This window comes from Schistocerca piceifrons, chromosome X, assembly GCF_021461385.2.
Source record: "Schistocerca piceifrons isolate TAMUIC-IGC-003096 chromosome X, iqSchPice1.1, whole genome shotgun sequence".
NCBI classification, from domain to species: Eukaryota; Metazoa; Arthropoda; class Insecta; order Orthoptera; family Acrididae; genus Schistocerca; species Schistocerca piceifrons.
In genome coordinates, this window is record NC_060149.1 from 818,281,582 (window position 1) to 818,306,147 (window position 24,566).

At 43.1% G+C, this 24,566-nt stretch overlaps 1 protein-coding gene across 1 annotated transcript in view; it reads right to left on the reverse strand.

Annotated features, from left to right (window-relative positions):
- Positions 1 to 24,566, reverse strand: part of LOC124721679 (dystrophin-like) — a 286,684-nt gene that overhangs the window by 255,445 nt on the left and 6,673 nt on the right. The window contains exon 2 of the mRNA XM_047246753.1: positions 20,553 to 20,725. Within this exon, the coding sequence (XP_047102709.1) occupies positions 20,553 to 20,623 (71 nt within the window). The 5' untranslated portion in view covers positions 20,624 to 20,725. The remainder of the gene's footprint in view (positions 1 to 20,552; positions 20,726 to 24,566) is intronic.

Consider the following 24,566-nt stretch of genomic DNA (forward strand, 5'->3'; position numbering starts at 1 on the left):
AGGCTCATTGTTTAATCTTACATGAGAAACAGAAATACTCTGAGAATTACGGAAGATCAGAGTTTAATGCCCTAGAAGCGACGACGTCATTAGAAATGGAGTACGAACTCGGAATGGAAAAATGTTGCGGAACGAAATCGGGTGTTATTTCCGAATGTATTATCCCGTTCACCAACTTACTGAAAGCACAGAAAACCTACACCTGAATGTGCGGACGGGTATTTGCTCCGGAATGCGACTACTGAGCCTCGTCGGTTAGGTACTTTTCGAATTTGAGGCCTGAGATGTTCGTGAAATCTTTCTTAAGTGTCGAAAATGTTGCACAATACATCAATTACACTACTCGATGGTTTGTTCTTATTGTATAATACACTCCGACCGACGAGTCACTAGCTGCTGATTGTGATTTGTAGCCAAAATTTTGGTTTTATCGTGAGCTGTTGATGGGACAAATGTTTCGATTTCTGTAACGTGGTGACAACAGCTGTTTGTAGAGTATTATGAGACACATGTTACTGCAATAGTGCTACAGGGTCATTTACGTTTGAAGTCATCTATCTTCACTTTCGTGGCTGAAGAGCCAGTGATGATTTTCATTACATTTTTATATTACGACTAACTGGCCTATGTTCAACTGGTTTCGTTCTGGGATTGTGTGGACAAAGGAAACAACACTGGTGTCCAAAATTAAAGCAACAAACCACTATTTCCCCGTCCTGTGTCTAATTCTCGATATAATCAGACAAAATGTCAAAAGATGTCCGTACGGTCGTGTTCTGCACGGAAGATAGCATTCCGATCAACGAACAACCACTCCAACGATGACGTCATGGCACCTATCAAACGGGGTAGTGTTTGCCGGATAGTCCATATCCATAGTCACTGTGTACACAGTCATAGACGGTGCTGTATAGCGCAGTGAAGGCGCCTACCAGACTCTGTGCGGTGGAGGGACATGGGAAGAATGGAATCAGGACAGTAGCAAACTGATGTGGCTCGATGGCTTAACGTAAATCGTTCAGTTGTTTTTTGGATGTGGCGCCAGTTCATAGATACCGGAACTGTATCCTGAAGATCAGAGAAGGGCCGACCACGTGTGACATCAGAAAGAGGGGACCATTATTTGGCCGTAACGGCACGACAGTTCCGCCTTAGTACTTCACAGCAACTGGCATCTGACCTCGCGGCACCCACTGGACGTGTTGTATCGAGGCAAACGGTGTACAGAAGGCTTCGGCAGAGTGGCGTTTACTGCTGGAGACCTGCTGTATGTGTACCTCTGATGCGTCTTTACAAAAGGAAACGTCTAGAGTGGAACTGTCAACATGCAACCTGGACAGTCGAACAGTGGGCCAATGTTCTTTCCACAGATGAGTCCTGATTTGGTCTGGAAAGTGATTCTCGACGGATTCGTATCTGGAAGGAACGTGGAACACGATTTCGGAACAGAGACCGATATCGAGGAGGGCCCCTGATGGTGTAAGCAGAGATTATGTTGACCACTCGAAGACCTCTTCATGAGCTTTTACGGTTGAATCAGCAACGTTTAACTGCTGTCAGGTATCGTGACGAGATCTTGGGATTTTAAGTGGGGTTTCAAAAATGGTTCTGAGCACTATGGGACTTAACTGCTGAGGTCATCAGTCCCCCAGAACTTAGAACTACTTAAAACCTAACTAACCTAAGGACATCACAGACATCCATGCCCGAGGCAGGATTCGAACCTGCGACAGTAAAGGTCGCGCGGTTCCAGACTGTAGCGCCTAGCACCGCTCGGCTACTCCGGCCGAATACATGTGAGGTTTCTGTGAGGTGTTGTCAGCTCAGACTTCGTACTGATGAAAGATAATGCTCGACCTCATAGAGCACGGATGGTTGATATTTTCTTGGAAACGGAAGAATATGCACGCATGGCACGGCCTGCATGCTCTCCCGATTTGAATCCCATAGAGCAAGTCTGGAATGCACTAGTGGGGGACACGGGTTGCATCACGTTACCATCCACGAACCACTCTCCAAGACTTGCGAGCAGCCCTGCAGGAAGAATGGGCGTTATTGCCTCAACGTGAGAATGATGACATCATTTACAGCATTCCCCATCGTTGTCAGGCCTGTACTGATGCCAGAGGTGATCACACCCCTTACTGAGCACAGTAACCGGTTGTCGAAATGTGTGTCTAAATCCATTAAGTTGGAAAAAATGAAGAACATATTTGTCTACCGTTACGCATCTTGCAGTTGTTTACATTTTCTATCCTGTACATTGTTTCTACTGTACTATTGCTTGTTCATATTGTTTTGTTGCAAAATAAACGCAACTTTGCAAAATTTCTGTTTGTTGCTTTAATTTTCGACACCAGTGTACATGTTAGCATTAGATATGCTGATATGAAAGCAAGCATTAAATTGTATGCAGCCTGCACCTGTATTTCCTCCCGAACTATGTTGTGAAAAATAAGTGCACAATAGTTCTAGAGCGTTTCTAATACTAACAAATGACACAAAGTGCCATGCTGAAAAAGAAGGGCACAACGGTTACTCTGTTATCATTTATTTTCTGATTTTTTTTTCTTAACAAAAAGTATGCTTGAGATCAGACTTGCAGCGAATAATATATTCGGCCACAAGCCGAATACCAAATATTCTGCGGACTTTCTAGCCGAATAGCCAAATATTAGGCAAAAGTATTCGGCCGGCGCGTGGCGGGAAGACTGGTATCGACGTGTTTGTTTCTCGCTCTTCCGTTCAAACGTAGTTACCTCCTTCCCACGACGCGCCGTCCTGCACTCTCACCCACGCTACGTGTTTTGTTGACAACTTCAGTTTGACACACATCATCGATACGTAAGCACAGTTTATCGAACTCTCTACGTTTTGATTTGTTTAAAAGTCTAGCTGCATAAGGCCTAACTAATAATAATGGATTATGGCTTCTAAAACAAAATCGCCTATATAGACATACTTCGAGGGGGATGAAAATAATCCGAAAAGTATTCCGTGTAAATTGTGTGAAATAAAAATTTCTCGTGGTGGCGTCGGAAAGAAGGCGACTACATCAGATACGATAAATCATTTGAAAAATAAACATAGCGACGAACATCGTAAGCTGCAGCCTACGCTTCCTAAGGGGTAAGAAATTACGGATCAAGACATAAATGAAAGTAAACCTTCGACATAAAAAAAAACTGAGTCTTGAAGAGCGTGCTGAAATACGTAAATCATGGAATATTAATGATCCCAAGGCTAAAAAATACCATCTCTTAATTGCCGAAATGATAGCAATTGAGAACGAGGCAAGAAATGTATTCCAAGGGGCTGGTTTTAGAAGACTGACTGATAGTACTTAGCCGCGGTATAAAATACCAAGCCACCCTTACTTTTCAGAGAAAATAATTCCAGAAATATATCATACGGTGGATGAGACAGTTAAAAGATTACTTGCAGAGACTGATTATATTTCAGTGACATGCCACATATGGACGTGTTTGCATAATCAAAACAGTGTTTTAAGCTTTACTGCACATTTATTGATCGTTAATTCAATGTCAAACATGTAGTATTGAGCATCAAGCATTTTCAAGGACAACACACCGCTTAAAACATAGCAATTAGTACACAGGAAGTAGCAAGTTTATGGGAAATTCAGCTTGCAAACATTCATGTCGTTATTCGTGATAATGAGCGAAACGTAGTGAACGATGTTGGTAATGCAGAGTTGGCGTCAGTACGTTGTTCCATTCATAGTCTTCAATTAACCGTTAACGATTGCCTGAAGGCTCAGTCGAATGTGACTCAGATGATAGCAACAGGTTCAAAAAGATCTGAATCTCCCTCAGTATGAATTGGTGCAAGATGTCAGTACGCGGCGGAATTCCACCTATTATAAGGTTGCAAGGGTAATGGAACAAAAACTGACCATTTCGTTCTACCTCACGGACTGTGATATTGCCAACTGACTGCTGCACAATGGGAGCTTTCAGAGCAACTTCTGAAATTATTACAATCATTTGAGGAAATAACAGAAATTACAAGTGCAGGATACGCTTGCATTTCTGAAACTATTCCGTATGTTGTTAAATGAATGCGATATTGAAATAAGACGAGCACATCAGAGCTAATACCCAAATAGAGCCAGGGGAGGCTTGTCATACGACAAGAGTTGCAAGAACGATTTGAAGACATCACAACAAGTAAAAATTATATGCTTTAAAACCAATGTTTTCACCAGTGTGAGAGAAAAAGTAAGGCAGTAGATTTTGATCTATAGCATCAAGATGAACTGCGAAGCAAGCTGTGACAATAGCGCGAATTCTACCGCCATTCGGGCCGAGAGGATGGGAACCGAAGAGCAGAGTCTAAGCCAGACTATTCACTCATCTTTTATGGATTTCTTCGAAGAGGTGGTTGCAGAAAAAAAACACAGCTCATACCGGGACATTCAAAGAAAAAAATGCAGTCGCCACGGCAACAGACCTTTATTTAAATATTTTAAGAACATATCACGTCGTGACAATCCACACACTTCGCAGCAAGCAAGAAAAGATAAATTTCCGTGTTTCGTAAATCTTACAGCAAAATATCTGTTGGCGCCGGGAAGTAGTGTGTATTCAGAGCGTCTTTTCTGTGAAGCTGGGGATGTCTAAGAGAAGAAAAGGAGTAAACTACTGCCCAAAAATGCAGAAAAATCTGCACCATAATCTTCCACTTGTAGAGTTTAATTACGAGTCTTCATGTGCATAGACATTTATTATTTGAAAAAAAAAAGTTCCCGCCGGAAACACAAATTTATTTTATTTCATACCTAGTTTTTAGTTAATTTTTATAATACGGAAGTTAATTATGTATCTACGATTACTTTAATGATTACAAGAAAAATACATCATCATTACAAAATAAATCAATACTTTCAAATTTAGGACAACAACAAAACATCTTGCTTAAGCATTCGTTATTCGGGCGAATAGTACCTAGGTATTGGGTTTTCGGACGAATAGGGTCGAAGTAGCCGAATATCGAATAATAGCCGAACATTCTTTGTAAGTCTACTTAAGATCTGTTAATAGTTCTCGTTTCCTGTAATCAATTTGCTTACGTCCGTTGATGTGTTAGCAGAGCATCAATCTTTACATATTGTATACCATACAACAGAATTGTGCCGTGTAACTCGTGTGCCGTGTTCGGTACTATGGCCTAGGATGGCAACACCTGAGCTGTTATTCTACATTGGCCATACTCCCTAACGACGCTGCCTGTGGCCTCTCTGGCAGTGGGAAGGGTTTATCTGCGCGAGTGCAGTGCGGAAATGTGACAGCGACGGCGAGTTTGAATGAGTACTAGGAGTAAAGCAGGAAATTGCCGTTGACTGTGAAGGAACGCCAGACACGGATAGGCTGTGTACTTACTTGGCTGTGGCTAAGAGAAATGGACAGTGGTCTATCGCACGGAGGCCCGTCATTGTGTATGCTTGGCACGAACGCACTGTGCACTTAAGGAATGTGAATAAGCCGGACGCATAGAAATTGTGTGTGTTCACTGTGCCGGACATTCAGTTCCTTAAGGTACTGTGTACTGATGGCTGTGATGTCATTTCGTGATTGTCGATTCTTATGGTGTACTGTTATCTCCGCACGAAACCGTTCGTATACATTTTATGTGCTATATGAGCTACACTGGTTCGACACTTTCATGTTTACCCATTATTACAAAGGCATTTGCTCAGCGGTAACCACCTTCTGTGTGTGGTATTACAGATATTTCATTCAAACGTGTACAGTGTGTGCTCCATTATTTTTCACTTCGTAACGCGCTTGTGCAGGCCGGATGCGTCAGTGAAATTTGGTAGTTCTTGTTTCTAACACTGGCCTGTTTCAAGTACACTATGAGATATTGTATTCCATCTGTCGCATGAAAGAACTCGAGGGCTGATGATATAAATACTGTATATAACAGCGCAGCGCCTCTAACCTAAGTAAGCTACGCAAAAAGGGATCGAAATGTTCCACATATTACTTCTACTCCATGTTTACTCGTGAATTCAATACCAAGCCATTTTGAACGTTTTTTTGGAAATTTGTGGTAAGTTCCTATGGGAGCAAACTGCTGAGGTCATCGGTCTCTAGGTTTACACACCACTTAATCTAACTTAAACTAACGTAAGCTAAGGACAACACAGACACCCATGCCCGAGGAAGGACTCGAACGTCATACGGGGGAGCCGCGCGAACCGTGGCAAGGCGCCTAAGACAACAAGGCGGCTACCCCGCGCGGCCCGAATGTTTATTTCTGAGTTAAGTCCAAAAAACTCTGTACAACTTACTGTTATTCTCGTAGTGGTTTTGCGGGGAATGCATCTTGCATTCTTATGCCGCTTAAGTAAATTTTCGCCGGCCGCGGTGGTGTCGCGGTTCTAGGCGCTCAGTCCGGAACCGCGTGACTGCTACGGTCGCAGGTTCGAATCCTGCCTCGGGCATGGATGTGTGTGATGTCCTTAGGTTAGTTAGGTTTAAGTAGTTCTAAGTTCTAGGGTACTGATGACCACAGATGTTAAGTCCCATAGTGCTCAGAGCCATTTGAACCATTTTTGAAGTAAATTTTCGAATTTCTGTACGATCTGTTAGGTTCCAAAGTAAGTGTCAGGTTTAGTTATTTGAGCAATGTTGAAAGCGTGCTTACTTCTGGATTCCTGTAATGGATAATTATCCTGGTCCAGTTTTATTAATTTGCTAATTGTTTTGATTGTGCGTAAAACTTAAGCGAAATTGTTGCCTAGAGTACAAGTTGTATATTCGTTAAAACTGTGAGAATATTAATACATGTGCGATGCGTTAATGTAGCTGTGACTCAATCAATCGTTTCCACCCTTTTTTATGCTATGGACCCAGTAACTGCTGCGCTCGTGTGAACAGCTAATGACTATGACTTAAATAAGCGATCGAAAATATTTAATAACTCTGCACAATGACTAATTTGGTGTTTATGAACAGTAAACAGCAAAATTCGAACTTTCTTATTTAAAAAGGTTAAATTCTTGAGCATAAAGGCTTGAACAGTTATTGTACATGTCAGAGATTTCATCTGATCTTCATTAATGCTTGTCAGCCTTTTGTTTGCAAAGTTTTCATTGCTTGTTTGGTATTTCACTCATCCTTGATCGTCTCTTGAAAGCGTCACCGCGTCCTCTGCGTGGGTACAGAACTTTTAAAATTCCAGTTCATTTACAGAGCACTTCAAAGTAATTTCTCCCTCAACTTTCTCGAGTACCACGAGGAAGGGGGAAGTGCTAGCCCGTCCACTATAGACAAGGTACAGGTAGCCTCATTGCTATTCCCAATTTTTTTTATCGCTATCATACTACTGCGCTTCATAGTGGTACGTTTAACACTTCCTTAGCAGATACTAGTTATACATCACGAAAGTCTTGCGGGAAAGAGTTATTACAATTTAAATAACGTTTATCGTAAGCTAACATTTGCATGAAGCTGCAGAATAATATGAAATAGTCTTTCCCTTACGAAAGTAATTAAATACATACTGAGGATTAAATGAACCCCATATGTATCAGTACGTTGGGAAATTCGTTTTTAAGCACTACCGACACACGTTGTAGATATTAAACAGGAAGGCATTCATTCTCGCAAAACATCCCGTTGCTAAAGGTTATCAAGGCGGACTTAAAAAATTAAGTCAGCAATGTTTTTGCTCCTCTACACAAAAATTATTCCACCATTAACAAAGACATTTTCTTGATTTTAGCCCCGCTGCGCATGCTACGCTGTAAGGGCAGCCCAACAATAAGAAGTTGGTTTTCCCGAGTAGGAGAGAGAGGAAGGAAGATTAGGGTCTAAAGCCCAGTCGACGATGATTTCATTAAATACGGAGCACTAGCTCGATTTGGTCAACGATGGTGAAGGAAATGTGCAGTGTCCTTTTCGAAGAAATTATTTCTGCCACCCCCCTTAACCGAACTAGATAACCCTTGGAAACGCAAACCTTAGTGATCGGAAGAGGATTACAATCTCGTTTCTCTGAATGTGAGTCAAGTGTCTTACAACTACACCACCTCAGCGATTTATAAAGACTAATGAGGCTTCAATAACCAAGTTACAGTAAGTACAACAAGAGGCTGAAGAAGCAAATTTTCAATTTCATGTGGCTGATTCTTAAGTAACACAGGTTTGACGGTGTCCAGGTGAAATAGCTACGTCAAGTGGTGGGAAAAATGCCTTCTTGGACACATCATGCGACTGAATGAAGGACGTTTTATAACAACATTTTGTAGAAGCAGTATGTTACACAGTATTCCAAAAAGGAAGGAAGATGGGGTTTAACGTCACGTCGATGACCAGATAATTAGAGATGGAGCACAATCGCGGATTCAGGAAAGAAATCAGAAAAACCCTTTCAGGGATACCATCCCAAAATTCGGCTTATGCGGTACAGGGAAATCAAGGATAATTTAAATGTGGATCACCAGACGTTCAAATGCTAGACCACTGTCTTACCACGGCGTCACAACACTCCCTGACAGTATGCGACGAAATAAGTAAGGAACAGGCCCAGACGTAGAGTTCTCAATCCTCTCGAAGGTAGTGAAACGTAGACGCTTTACACTCCAAATCTGAGAAAATACTACACGCCGGAAATGAAATGGAGAATGATGCTCCGCATTCAATGGCTAGATGTCTGACAACATTCATTTTGATGTTTTATGTTCCATCGGCGGATATATGTGGCAACTATTTGTTCAGTTATGATTGGCAATGGGAAGAATTCGATGCGAGTTACACCTGGAGCATTTCGGTAACTACTGGACACGAACAAATAAATCAGCATAAACAATCAGAGATTGTGATCTCATGCTTTTCAGTGAAAATGTCACTGCCTGAAACTGAGTAGTTTACAAGTTCTCGCCGGCCGGTATGGCCGAGCGGAACTAGGCGCTTCAGTCTGGAACCGCGCGACCGCTACGGTCGCAGGTTTGAATCCTGCCTCGGGCATGGATGTGTGTGATGTCCTTAGGTTTGTTAGGTTTAAGTAGTTCCAAGTTATAGGGGACTGATGACCTCAGATGTCAAGTCCCATAGTGCTCAGAGCCATTTGAACCATTTGAACAAGTTCTCCAACACTCACACACAACTCGAATAACTCTACATTATAGTCATATTACTTACACCAGTGGTTGTTTTTAGGCATTAAGTGTGTTACATTCCGATCGCCATCAGTGTTACGAGATGACAAATGCGTAATAAGCAAGATTTCTGATCAAGACAGAAGACAATTAAAGCCATTAGCTGCCAGTGGGCATTGCGTTACATCGAAGGGGCAAGTCGAAAATTTGTGCCAGACTGAGAATCGAACCCAGGTGTCCTGCTTACTGGGCAAATGCACTGACCACTACGGCGTCCGGACGCAGCAGTCGCCACAACCGCACGGTCTACCCTAGCACGCCTTGTGTCAAAAACAAATACTCAACTTACATCACACACCACTGATGTACTGCCCCTGCGCGTAATGGGCTCACGAGCAAGGGCCCTACATCAGTAGTGTGTGGTACTAAGTTGATAATTTGGGTCTGACAGGGGGTGAGCTAGGATAGCCCGTGCAGCTGCGGTGATCATTGTATCCACATGGCGTAGTGGTCAGTGCATCTGTTCAGTAAGGAGGACATCCGGGTTCGAATCTTGGTCCAGCACACATTGTCGACTTGACCCACGGATATAAATCAATGTGCAACGAGAGATAATGTCTTAATTCCTTTGCGTCTTGATTCATAGTGGCTGCAGGATGAAACTGGTGTCTCTTCTTTCGGACATGTCTGCAACAGTCTGAATGATTGACTGATATGGCCTTGTAAAATCAACCAAAACGGTCTTGTTGTGCTGGTAATGCGAACGGCTGCTAGCAAAGGAAGGCTACAGTCGTAATTTTTCCCGAGGACGTGTAGCTCTACTGTATGGTTAAATTATGGTGGCGTCCTCTTGAGTAAAATATTCCGGAGGTAAAATAGTCTCCCATTCGGATATCCAGGTGGGGACTACTCAGGAGGATGTCGTCATCAGGAGAAAGAAAACTGGCATCCTACGGATCGAAACGCGGAATGTCAGACCCCTTAATCGGGCAGGTAGGTTAGAAAATTTAAAAAGGGAAATGGATAGGTTGAAGTTAGATATAGTGAAGTTTGTTGGCAGGAGGAACAGGACGCCTGGTGAGGTGAATGCAGAGCTATAAATACAAGGTCGAATAGGGGTAATGCAGGAGTAGATTTACCAATTAATAAGAAAATAAAAATAAGGGTAAGCGAATATGAACAGCATAGTGGACGCATTATCGTAGCCAAGATAGACCGAAGACCACCCGTACCACAGTAGTACAAGTTTACATGCAAACAACCTCCGCAGATGGTGAAGAAATTAAACAAATGTATGATGAGATAAAAGAAATTATTCAGATAGTTAAACGAGACGAAAATTTAATTATGTGGGGGATTGGAATTCGATAGTAGGAAAAGGAAGAGAAGGAAAAATAGAAGGTGAATATGGACTGGTTGAATTTTGAACAGACCATAATTTAATCATCAAATGTTCAAATGCGTGTAAATTCCTAAGGGACCAAACTGCTGAGGTCATTGGTCCCTAGACTTACACACTGCTTAAACTAACTTAAACTACCTTATGCTAACACACACACACACACACATGCCCGAGGGAGGACTCCACCTTCGGCGGGACGGGCCACGCAGTCCATCACATGGCGCCTCAAACCACGCGGCCACTCCGCGCGGCATTTAATCATCGCTAGCACTTGTTTGAAGAGTCATAAAAGATTGTATACGTAGAAGGAAGATTTCAGATTGATTGCATAATGGTTAGACAGAGATATAGGAACCAGATTTTAAACTGTTAAGATATTTCCAAAGGCAGATGTGGACTCTGACCGCAATTTATTGGTTATGAACTGTAGGTTAAAACTGAAGAAATTGGAAACAGATAGGAAATTAAGGAAATTGGACCGGGATAAGTTGAAAGAACCAGAGGTCGGTGAGAGTTTCAGAGGGGGCATTAGGCAACGATTGATAAGAACAGGGGAAACAAATACAGTAGAAGACGAATTGAAAATTGTAGAGGGAGATCAAGAGATGAATACAGTAAGCAGATTCAAACTTATGTTGGTAGCAGTAGTTATTCAGAGATGATCATCGTTACAAGGATAGAGCAGTCCTCGGACTGAAGACCACATCATCATCTTCGTAATAGAATGTCCTTCAGACATGCATGCTTGCATGACCATCCTTAAATGACGATATAACATTTGTCTCCTTGTGTGAGAATCACCAATTTTTCGAGCATAACGGTTGAGATTACGTGATATTTAGAAGTTTGGATCGGTCCTGGAGGCGTGCTCGGATAGCCGAAGTGGTTAAGGGACCGCTCCCTATAAGTGGGAAATCAGGGTTCGAGTACTGGTCCGGCACAAACTTTTATGTGTCGCAAACAGCTGACATCGGCGCCTAGTCACAGAATGCGAAACTGTTTCGTAAGATTTGGGAGAGACCGACGGCCAATTGTGCCACATGCTGTTGAAGTTACTGTTGCCACTGCTGAGAATGCTGGACGCGATGTGCGATCTTCAAGCAGTGCATGGGCCGTTACACGACAGCTGAACATTCCACGGTTCACAGATCGATAAGTGCTGCGAAAACTGTGAAAACAATGGTATCCATACAAGCTTCCCATTACTCGTGAATGCATATGGTCGTCACATTGAGCAACTTCTGTAACCTGGAACGTAAACTTAATGCTCAATTAACAAATGTTACACCCTCATGTGCAAATTAAAACGTTTCTTTCAATCACTGATGTCCATACGACAAATGTTTCTGTGAAGTATTACTGTCCTACGATCATTCGTTTTTCATGGCGGCTCTCTTAAGCAGCTCAAGTTTAATCATAGCCACCCTGTATGTACAAGCTTGTTACGCAAAATTCTGAGTTATTGAATCACTTGTAACTAACACGAAACAGTAAGTTTTACGAACAATACGAGAACATGGATATTAGTTTAATCGAACCGCAGCTGTCGCAAAAAAAATGCTTCTCGAAATGAATGGAGTGGCGAAATTGCAAACATTCTTTGGCAGAATAATTACTTGCAAAAAAACGAGACATCTGCAGTCAGAATTTCGGTGTAGAGAAATTTATCGTCGCAATTCTGCGTGCTAAATACAGTTCACTGGGATTACCAGGCTAAACCACAAGCCATGCTGGACCTTATTTACGAGCCCAAAGGACCCGGCAGATCGCAGCTGGACCATTTCAATATTGTTGTGAGCCAATACGCTGCTGATGGTTAGTGCAACAGACAATGTAGCACGCATTAAACCAAATTTACTGAGAACGGTGCCTCAGGTACTTTATAATACCGAATCTAAGGAACGTAGCTTACAATAATTTAGTTTGTGTTCCTCTGTGATATCTTTTATGATGTTTCGGTTTGACACAGTAATAGGGAAGACAAACTTGTTCATGATAAAAGAAGGAGTCGTGGCTGGGGGAGGGGTGGGGGGCGGGGATAAGTGCATGGGGGTTTGCTGCTGAGAATTTACGAGGCAATTTCGTTAGTTGTAAACTATCTTGGCACCAAAAATCAAGTTTTAGAATATATGTAGAATCGGATTACATCGAGCAATTTACGATGGCAAATGAATCCTCGCGATCTTGCAGTTGGCTCGCGCAAACTGTACCATTACGCAACGAATAATTTCACGTTTCTCAGTGCATGCATATGCAACACGCTCTTAAGTCACTAAGTAAACAGAAGCAGACTAGAATTAAATAAGGACATGCAGTCGTTCATTAGACTAACGGATTAATACAGAATTGCCGTCCTTGCTCTAACCTTTGCACCATCCGTTGTTCTCTTCGCCTGCTGTTCGGTCTGTTCGTTCATTTCGCAGTCTGACCACATGAAATGATATTCTGCCGGCGGTGAAACGCACGAGACTAACTTCTTCAACACACAAACTAGCACAATATCTTTTGCAGGCAAAATCTCACAAGCTTTGTAGCATTTTACTTGAGCAAGCAGTTTGCGTGAAGGCAAATTGAGTTTCCACTGCGAAGTAGAGGCCCGGTCTAAAAGCTCTGCAAATTATTTATGGTATGTTGTACTTCGTAGAGCAAGTGAACAGCTACATTCAGTCTTTCTAAATTTCCAAAAAACAAAAAAACAAAAAAAATCAACAGTATATCACACTTACGGTCATAACAACGAGATGTTAACATGGATTCCACCCACCTGTATGCTCTAAAATAGGGGCATAAAGTACGACTTGCGAGTATGAAATGTATAATATTTTTATTTTAGCTGCAAAATCAATAACAGAGTCGTTTCCATATCCTAAGAATTGGAGTAAGGTATAAATTTATTGCGCGCTGATGTTATAAGAAAAAGATAATTATATCATTCGCACATTTCATACATCAACGACTTAAGACATAGACTCTTACTGAGGAGCTTTATTAAAGAATAAAAAATAGCTTTTACTACGTGATTATGAAGAGTGGTCTACAAAAGCAAATTATAACAGACAGCAAAAAAGTAACTGCAGTTATCAGTTTGGTGTAAGTATTCTATGTCTTAAGCAAAACAGGAACATTTTAGTTCCAACATTCATTTAGACAAATGGAAAATCCTTTTATCTCTTATGCGCACTGCATTATAGCTCACTGGCACCATACGACTTAGTTACTAGGGATGCTGAGAACTTTAGGGTACTCAGGTTCATAGGTAATTTACAGGATTTATAGCGGTTTAATGACCATGGCTCAACGCTTGAAGCAGTTTGAGCAATAAACCGGAAACGTTGTCGTTATAAAAATGTTTCATGGCACACTCTCGCGCTTATAGTATGTGGGAGCCAGTTCTCCACGACTCTGCACCATGTGACGGTTCTAACTTGGCAGAGAGAATCAACTGACTTCATCTGTTATTGTAATACGTAAGCTCTCGTAAAATGTACATTATACGCTTCTGAGAACAACTTAATTGAAATGTAAATCATATTCAAACTCCGTATTAATCTACACTGACGTGCAATATCGCGCGGATATCAGATACGAGTTTACTGACGAATTAAATGAGGCCGTGCTGTTTTGAGACTAGTAGAAGTAAGTGGTTACTGCGATCACTAAGACTGTATCAAAACTTAAGGTTGTTAGTTTTAGCATGCTCTGCCATAAGCTCCGAATGAGAATATCGAAAGGACAAGCTTATTTTCAAGATTAAACATGTCTTACAACGACTTTTTCCTTCAGCCACATTTAATACATTGACGCATGGAAAAAAAAACCTATCAATCCACTTAAAAAAGTACAGCCTGTACACACTGTTGTTCGGATAGAACGTAAGCTATTTTTGCCTAACAGTAAACCAGCGGAGTCGAATACCGCCGTAATAACCTGACTTAACAGCGCTTATCATCAGCACTGTATTGATCCTCTGCCTCTAGTGCTCGAAGATTACAACGAACAAAGGCGCTTCTGCAATTTAATGACACTGAAATTTAAAGTTTCTGTGTCGGTTCGCACTTATCCAACAACCAACAACACGGGTGGATTTTGGCACAGCGCATTAAAAGCACCTATCCCTGGTGGTTAGGGCTTAGTTTATAGCTTCCGATACTTATGTAACGGACGGGGAGCCATTTTTAGTATGTTTCTCAAAGTCATCTCAAACATACACGTCTAAGAGAATAATTAAATGATCGCACGTTCCAAGTTACCTGCAATTTTCACAAGTATGTACGCAAGCAGTTACGCTATGGCAGTATCGAGTGACATGTGGACTTCGTAATATGGAAACTCGATTCACGAACAAAGGACTGACGTATGATGGCCTCCTCAGTATTAGTGGACAACGACGTCGAACGGATATCCAACCGTGGTCAACCGAGGACATCTATTGGTTCACTGCAGGTTGAACAGACAGACAGTGCTGTGAAGTATTTTTGAACATTTTCCCGAAAACTGCCTTGAACAATTAGTTAGACAACACCCATACGCAATGTAAATATTTCAGACCTTGTATTAAACATGTCTGACCTTATCGACAGTGAGTACAGGGGCAGGAATTAATGATCGTGATTCCATCATAGTGACAGTCGTTACTAAAGTTAATAAATCCATTATGAAGGCTGGAAGAGTATTTATGCTAGAAAACTCCGGTAAGGAGTTGTTAACATCTCACTTAAACAATGAATGGACGTGATTTTGGACCAATATGACAAACGTAGAGCAATTATGGGTGAAGTTTAAACTGAGCGTAAAACGCGCTCTGAAGAGTAAGTGCCGAGTAAGTGGATTAAGAACGATGAGGACCATCCGTGGTTTAACAATCAAATTCGGAAAATGATGAGGAAACAGACTGTTGCACTCTCGGTTCAAAAAAGAACGTGCAAATGTCTGCACGCAAACGTTAGGAGAAATTCATGCGTCCGTAGGAAGATCAATGCGCGAACTATATAACAATTTTCAACGTCGTACCATAGCGAGAGATCCTGCCGAGAACACGAGAAAATTATGGTCGTACGTAAAATCACTAATCGCGTCGCAGGCTTCTATGCAGTCACTCGTCGACCAACTTGGGTGGCAATAGAAGCCAGCAAAGGAAAGGCGGAGATTTAAATTTCACATTGAAGAAGCCATTGACGCCTGAGGATCAAACAAACATAATGTCGTTTGAGTGTCGTTCGGACTCCTGCATGGAGGACACAGAAACAGGCCTCCCTGGGGTAGAGAAAAACTGAAAGAGTTGAAAACAATTAGTCGCCCGGTCCATATACAATCCCAATTCGGTTTTACAGAGAGTAGTCTGCGGCATTGACCCCTTACTTAGATTGCATTTATCGCTAATCTTTCGCCCTGTGCGAAGTCCCTAGTAACTGGAAAAAAAGCACGGGTGACTCCTGCATACGAGAAAGGTAAAAGAACGGAACCGCATAATTACAGACTAGTGTCCTTAACATCGGTTCGCTGCAGAAGTCTTGAAAACAATCGGAGTTCGAATAAAACAAATTTCCTTGAGACAGAATAGCTTCTGTAATAAAATGGAACATCTACAGCCGTCCTTACGACGTTATTGATTATATGGCTACCAGTTTCGGTGCTCTTCAAGTCTTAACTGAGGCTGAGGGGGTTAACTCCAATCGTATACACGATTCCATCAGTGGTCAACATTTGTGAACTGGTTTTCACAGAAAACCTGTAACAACGATGCTGTGTCTCCAACCATTAACTACCAAATCGTCAAATCGTTGGTAGTTGTGGTTCGAGACAACATCGTTGTTACAGATATTCTGCGAAAATCAATTCATAGATGTTGGCCACTGACAGAATTGTGTATACTATTGGAGTTATCCCCATCAGCGTTAGTTAAGGCCTAAAGATGGTATACTGAAGCACAGAAACTGGTCTTCTTCTTGGTTGGCTCTACAGTCCTTGAAGAAACTTGGCCTCCTGTATCACCCGCTTCCATTTTTCTCTGTCCATCGCCTTCCTTCTCCAATTTCTTATTCCCATCGCCTTTAGATCTTCTTCCATATCGTCCAGCCACCTTTCCCTGGGTCTACCTCTTCTCCTTCTCCCGTCAGGTTTTCCCATGAAAACTTTCTTGACACTCCGAGTTTCTGGAATTCTCTTTACGTGTCCCGCCAATCTTATTCTTCCCTGCTCAATTTTAACAACAATATCCATCTGCCCAAAAAGTGTTTGTAGTTCTACATTTGTCCTTACTCTCCAGCCATCTTCCTCTCTAACTGCTCCAAAATTCTTTCTCAGTATCTTTCTTTCCCATCTCAATAACGAGTTCTCCTCCTTTAATGTCAATACCCTTCTGATCCATTTATTACTATAGGTCTTAATATGGTCGTTATATTTTAATTTTTGTATTCCTATTAACATTCCTAGAATTAAATACAATCTGCAACGCAAAATAGCAACGATTTCCACTCGCTATCCTTTCTTGAATTTCTACTGCTACTTTATTATCCTCCGTTATTACAGAACCTAAATATTTAAATGTTTTCACTCTTTCATATCCTTTCCTATTCATTACTATTGAATTCTTTTGTCCGTTTATATTGGGCTCCTCCATCACCATATACTTTGTTTTGTTTATGTTTACTTCTAAACCTACTTCTCTTGCTGCTTCCTCTAACGTATCGTAGCTCCCCCTTTAGTTCCCTTACATTCCTTGCCATTAATGCTTCGTCATCCGCATATGCTACCACTTGAACTTGTCGATTAAGTATTGTTCCTCCTGGGTTTATCGGCATTTGCCGCACCACCTTTTCTAGAACTAAATTAAATAGTATTGTAGAGATCACATCTCCCTGTCGTAGCCCCCTCTGTACTTGAAATTCACCAGACAAAAAATGGTTCAAATGGCTCTGAGCACTATGGGACTTAACATCTGTGGTCATCAGTCCCCTAGAACTTAGAACTACTTAAACCTAACTAACCTAAGGACACCACACACATCCATGCCCGAGGCAGGATTCGAACCTGCGACCGTAGCGGTCGCGCGGTTCCAGACTGAAGCGCCCAGAACCGCTCGGCCACTGCGGCCGGTGTGCGTCAGGTCGAAATGGCGGTAACGCAACCACAAAAGTCGTTTCAGGTTTTCCACTGGAGCACGTGCAATTCAGTCACAACTGGGTAGTGTGATTTTCGTTGAGAGAACGGCACAGGTATGGGGCATAAGGGGCGTGATGGTCTCACATTGCACCTCTGGCCTAGAAGGTCGGCTGGTTTCGAGGAATGTGATTTTTGTGGTGGTGGGGGGTGTGGGGGGAGGTGTTGTGGGAGACCCTATGTGCAGCCCTCTCAAAAACTTTGGGTGAACTGCGACGCCGCGTAGGGAGAGCGGTGAAAAAAATTAACACTGTAAACATGCTGGCAAAAGTATGGGATACGTTTGACTATCGTCTGGATGTTTGTCGTGCATCCAGTGTGGAGAGTATATTGAATACTTGTAGAAACTAAACGAAAACTTTGATCCTCTAGGTTGTATATGTTTGCAGTTAAAATATATAGCGTATTAAAATCGGATATATCTTTATAATATACGAGGGGTCTTCAATAAGCAATGGAACATGTTTTCTTCTCGGCCAGTTTCGGTTGACAAAATGTGAAATTTGTCGTGGGACATCGCAGAATATTCCCGCTTCCGCCGCTGTAGTTTCGTGAAGTTACGATAATTGGTGGCGCTATACGCAGCCTTCAAAATGGTGCCTGTAACGTAGGTGGACTCAAAGCAGAGAGCTGCGACGGAAAATCAGAACATCAGAGATAATCGTAGGTGCCTGCAGAATGTCTACAGAGACCGGGCAGTGAATAAAAGCACGGTGAGTCGTTGGGCGGCGGGTCTGTCATCATCGCAACAGGGTCGCTCAGACCTGTCCGATCTCCACCGTGCCGGCCGGCCGCTCTCAGCTGTGACTCCTGCACTGTTGGAACGTGCGGACACACTCATTAGAGGTGATCGACTGATCACAAACAAACACCTCGCTGACGTCTCTATTGGTGGTGTTGACACACCCGTCCTACCCTTGGGGTATTGAAAGGTGTGTGCTCTCAGGGTTCCTCGCCGCCTAACACAAGACCATAAAGAGCAACAAAGGACCATCTTGTAGTGAAGCTGATCGTGACAATTCTCTGTCGAAGATCATCACAGGCGATGAAACATGGGTTCGTGACTCCGAAACATGTGTGCATACAGGCCCTCGCAGTAAGGCAGCGCAAGGACGTCACACTGAACGGAGATTATGTTGAAAAACAGAGTTTTGTAGCCACAAGAGTACTGAGTAATACGGTGTTTTGGAATCATGGATAAACGCAACCTGCTTTCAGAAAAAAATGTATTCCATTACTTGTTGAACACCCCTTGTAAAAACTTTGTAGTCCTAGGCAGAAGTTAATATCCACGCCAAGTGTCTACCTCCATTTGTTTAGAAGATTTAGTCTTCTGCCACTGAATGAATCTTTTCTTAACACCCTGTATTTCCAAAATACATAGGTGTTCTTCTGTGCACACGCCTTAGTTGACCAGCATTTAATTGACATTTTCGTTACAAAACACACAATAACACAGTTTGAGAGAGTCACAGAGAGGTGAAACACTAAAGACTTTTTCAATACAACGACTTATCTTAGAAGCTAGATTAAGGAAGGGCAAACCTACGTTTCTAGCATTTGTAGACTTAGAGAAAGCTTTTGACAATGTTGACTGGAATACTCTCTTCCAAATTCTGAAGGTGGAAGGGGTAAAATACAGGGAGCGAAAGGCTATTTACAATTTGTACAGAAACCAGATGGCAGTTGTAAGAGTCAAGGGACATGAAAGGGAAGCAGTGGTTGGGAAGGGAGTGAGACAGGGTTGTAGCCTCTCCCCGACGTTATTCAATCTGTATATTGAGCAAGCAGTAAAGGAAACAAAAGAAAAATTCGGAGTAGGTATTAAAATCCGTGGGGAAGAAATAAAAACTTTGAGGTTCGCCGATGACATTGTAATTCTGTTAGAGACAGCAAAGGACTTGGAAGAGCAATTGAACGGAATGGACAGTGTCTTGAAAGGAGGGTGTAAGATGAACATCAACAAAAGCAAAACAAGGATAATGGAATGTAGTCGAATTAAGTCTGGTGATGCTGAGGGAATTAGATTAGGAAATGAGGCACTTAAAGTAGTAAAGGAGTTTTCCTATTTGGGGAGCAAAATAACTGATGATGGTCGAAGTAGAGAGGATATAAAATGTAGACTGGCAATGGCAAGGAAAGTGATTCTGAAGAAGAGAAATTTGTTAACATCGAGTATCGATTTAAGTGTCAGGAAGTCGTTTCTGAAAGTATTTGTATGGAGCGTAGCCATGTATGGAAGTGAAACATGGACGATAACTAGTTTGGACAAGAAGAGAATAGAAGCTTTCGAAATGTGGTGCTACAGAAGAATGCTGAAGATTAGATGGGTAGATTATATAACTAATGGGGAGGTATTGAATAGGGTTGGGGAGAAGAGAAGTTTGTGGCCCAACTTGACTAGAAGAAGGGATCGGTTGGTAGGACATGTTCTGAGGCATCTAGGGATTACCAATTTAGTGCTGGAGGGAAGCGTGGAGGGTAAAAATCGTAGAGGGAGACCAAGAGATGAATACACTAAACAGATTCAGAAGGACGTAGGTTGCAGTAAGTACTGAGAGATGAAGCAGCTTGCACAGGATAGAGTAGCATGGAGAGCTGCATCAAACCAGTCTCAGGACTGAAGACCACAACAACACGTTCGAGAGCTGCAGTGGTACGCGTGGGCAGGCAACTGACTACACAGACAGAAGAGAGTGGATGGAAGAGGGGGCAGGGCAGTTGAAATGGGAAGGAGGGAAAGGGGGGGGGGTGTCGGACTGGCGTAGGCGGACGAGCTGCCGAAAAAGGCGCGGAGGAGGGGGGGGGGGCAGCTAGCGGAGACATATTGGGACAAGCTGCAGCAGGCTGGTGGCTGGCGCATACCTGATGGCCATGCTCTTGGCCTTGAGGTGGTGCCAGCGCTGGTTCATCTCGTCGAGGCGGCGCTGCAGCATGACGGCGTCGTCCTGCGAGGCGAGGCTGCTGAGCAGCTTGCGGCCCGTCCCGTTGAGCGACGCGAACACATCGCGGTGGCTCTCGATCTCGCTCTGCAGGTCCTGCACAGTAAAACAGTCGTCCGTGTCACTTTCAGTGTATTCTGTACACAAATGTCAGAATAAGGAGAGGTGTATACCAAAAACAGAATTTCTTTTATTGGCCATAAGTGTTTCAATTATTTGGAGGACGCCGTGGCCAGATCACTTTGTATAAAAGCAGTTCACGATAACCGAATAAAAATAATTTTCAAATTTATTGCACAATGTGGAGACAGAGGAAAATGATACCTAGAACAAAAAAGTAAAAACTGCGTAGGGGTTCAAACTGTCGAGCATCGTGTCGGGTGTGGCTGCATCGGAGGTTGGAAACTTGCCGAGGTGGCTAGTCGCGTGAGGCTAACAATGCTACAGATAACAATGTGCTTCATGAACGCTGTCGATCTCGAAGTAAGGAAGGGTCAGAGAACATCTCTGTTGTCCTTCATGTACGCCGTCGTAGATGTAGAAATGAAACCGATGGAATTCGACACCGACCCTGTTGCTTACATGTTTCACAAAGGATGCTGTTGGTCTACCCTGCCATTACTTACGCAAAGAAGACGGTACGTCATCTACTTCGTAACAATGAGTATCGCATCTTTCAACTAACGAATCAAATAAAGGGAATGTATACCAGCTATAGCTACAGCGAATAAAGGGAATGTATACCAGCTATAGCTACAGCATACGCCACAGTGGAATTGAGTGCTCACTTTAAGCTACGTAGGTACTATTATTTTAATTTGGAAGGAAGGAGAAAGGTACTGGTGGAAGTAAAGCTGCAGGGAAGAATCGTTATTCGTGCTCGGATAGCTCAGTAGATAAAAACATTGCGCATGAAACACAAGGTTACGGATTTGAATTCATGTTCGGCACACAGATTTATTATGTCAGTAAGATTCGCGATTATTTTAATCATACATCTGTACCTTCAGTGAGAAAAACCATAAAAGAACGTATTAAAATCTTTTACCCATTTATGTATCAACTAGACGTGACCATTTCGATTACTTAAATCGGTACAAAAGGCGCAAAAAAAAACCATCCCAGTGACGTGTTTCTGTCGAAGCATACATTTCTAAATAATATCCCTACTCATAAGAGATTTTTCACTCAGTAAAAGATAACCAAAAGCATTTCAGTTTCAAATAGTTGGACCTATTGGCCTATTGGTAAAGCGAGTGATTTGAAACCGAGAGGCTGCGTATTCGAATCCTGGGCAGACGATGGAAATTTTCAGTGTGCCTTTGATTTAGCCTTCACCTCTGAACGATGTGAGAAGTCGTCAGGAACGACACGTTGTTCGGATTCCCTTTTTTACAGTAGCTCACTTTCCCCGGTTAGACAAACTCGGTTGGGTTAGGGACACGGAAGTCGCCGAAGTGTCGTCCAATGGAAAGAGATGCACCAGGTCTTATGCCATATGCAATTATTGTAGTACAAAGGTCTACTTAGCGTCCACATCCAGAAAATTATTCACAAAAACACAATGAAGGGCCAAGAAACTGGTATAGGCATGCGTATTCAAAAAATGGTTCAAATGGCTCTGAGCACTATGGGACTTAACTTCTGAGGTCATTAGTCCCTTAGAACTTTGAACAACTAAAACCTAACTAACCTGACGACATCACACACATCCATGCCCGAGGCAGGATTCTAACCTGCGACCGTAGCGGTCACGCGGTTCCAGAGTGTAGAGCCTAGAACCGCTCGGTCACAGCGGCCGGCCATGCGTATTCAAATACAGAAAGATGTAAACAGGCAGAATACGGCGTTGCGGTCGGCAACGCCTGTATAAGACAACAAGTGTCTGGCGCAGTTGTTAGGTCGGTTATTGCTGTTACAATGCAAGGTTATCAAGATTTAAGTGAGTTTGAACGTGGTGTATAGTCGGCGCACGAGCGATGGGACAAGCATCTCCGAGGTAGCGATGAAGTGGGGATTCTCCCACACGACCATTTCACGAGTGTACCCTGAATATCAGGAATCTGGTAAAACATCAAGTCTCCGACAATGCTGCGGCCGGAAAAATATCCTGCAATACCGGGACCAACGACGACTGAAGAGAATCATTCAACGTGACCGAAGTGCAACCCTTCCGCAAACTGCTGCAGATTTCGACGCTGGGCTATCAACAAGTGTCAGCGTGCGAAGCATTCATTCAACTAAACATCATCGATGTGGGTTTTCGAAGCCGAATGACCACTCGCGCACCCTTAGTGACTGCACGACGCAAAGCATTACGTCTCGCGTGGGCCCGTCAACACTGACATTGGACTCTTGATGACTGGACACATGTTGCCTGGTCAGATGAGTCTCGTTTCAAATTCTGTCGAGCGGATGAACGTGTACGGGTACTGAGATAATCTCATGGGTCCATGGACCCTGCAAGTCACGGTGTGGGGCCTGTGCAGTAGGAGTGATATGGGACTCTTGATACGTCTAGATACGACTCTTGACAGGTGACACATACGTAAGCATCCTGTCTGATCACCTGCATCCGTTCATGTCCATTGTGCATTCCGACGGACTTCGGCAATTCCAGCAGGGAAATGTGACACGCCACACGTCCAGAATTATTACAGAGTGGCTCCAGGAACACTCTTCTGAGTTTGAGCACGTCCGCTGGCCAGCGAACTCCCCAGACATGAACATTATTGAGCATATCTGGGATGCCTTGCAACGTGCTGTCCCGAAGAGATATCCACACCCTCGAACTCTTACGGATTTATGGACAGCCCTGCAGGGTTCATGGTGGTGATTCCCTCCAGCACTACTTTAGACATTAGTCGATCCATGCAACGTCGTGTTGTGACACTTCTGCGTGCTCGCGGGGACCCTACACGATATTAGGCACGTGTATCAGTTTCTTTGGCTCTTCAGTGTATTTTCAAAACAATCAAATGGCTCTGAGCACTATGGGACTTAACATCTGAGGTCATCAGTCCCCTAGAACTTAGAACTACCCAAACCTAACCAACCTAAGGACATCACACACATCCATGCCCGAGGCAGGACTCGAACCTGCGACCGTAGCGCTCGCGCGGTTCCAGACTGAAGCGCCCAGAACCGCTCGGCCACCAGCGGCCGGCTCAAAACAATCACATCTGCTTCTAAAATATTGTGTTCATTGTAGATAAAGGGTTTCCGCAACAGTACTGACACACGTGGTATATTCGAATTTCATAAGTATGACTAACTGTTGTCATTCCAATGCCACCCGCAAATCTTCTTTACTCTGTCTGGCGTGTAACGTGGGACTTCCCGCAGTAGTCAGTTTATACGTGTTGACATCAATAGTGTTCTATCCCCCGGGGCAGTTAGTTGTACAATACGTGCGACCGACCCGAACGCCGCTTCTGTCGGTTACACGCCATTCACAGTAGTGTGGTGGTGGTGGTTAGTGTTTAACGTCCTGTCGACAACGAGGTCATTAGAGACGGAGCGCAAGCTCGGGTTAGGGAAGAATTGGGAAGGAAATCGGCCGTACCCTTTCAAAGGAACCATCCCGGCATTTGCCTGAAACGATTTAGGGAAATCACGGAAAACCTAAATCAGGATGGCTGGAGACGGGATTGAACCGTCGTCCTCCCGAATGCGTCACAGTAGTGTAACTAGCGGCCACATACGATTACGCGCACTAGCCGTGCTCGACTGGTCCTTTCGGTGGGTCTGTAGCCTAAATGTCAAGCTATAACCCTTCTTATTAAGAGCAGTATATTGTTAGTGTTATCTTCCAAGCTAGTAAACTAAAAAGGAAATCAAAACAAACACAGTAGCATAAATTTAAAATGTTGTCATAGTTAAATCGTACATAGAGTAGTGAGACTCAGTTATTCACCTTTACACAATACTGGAAAAA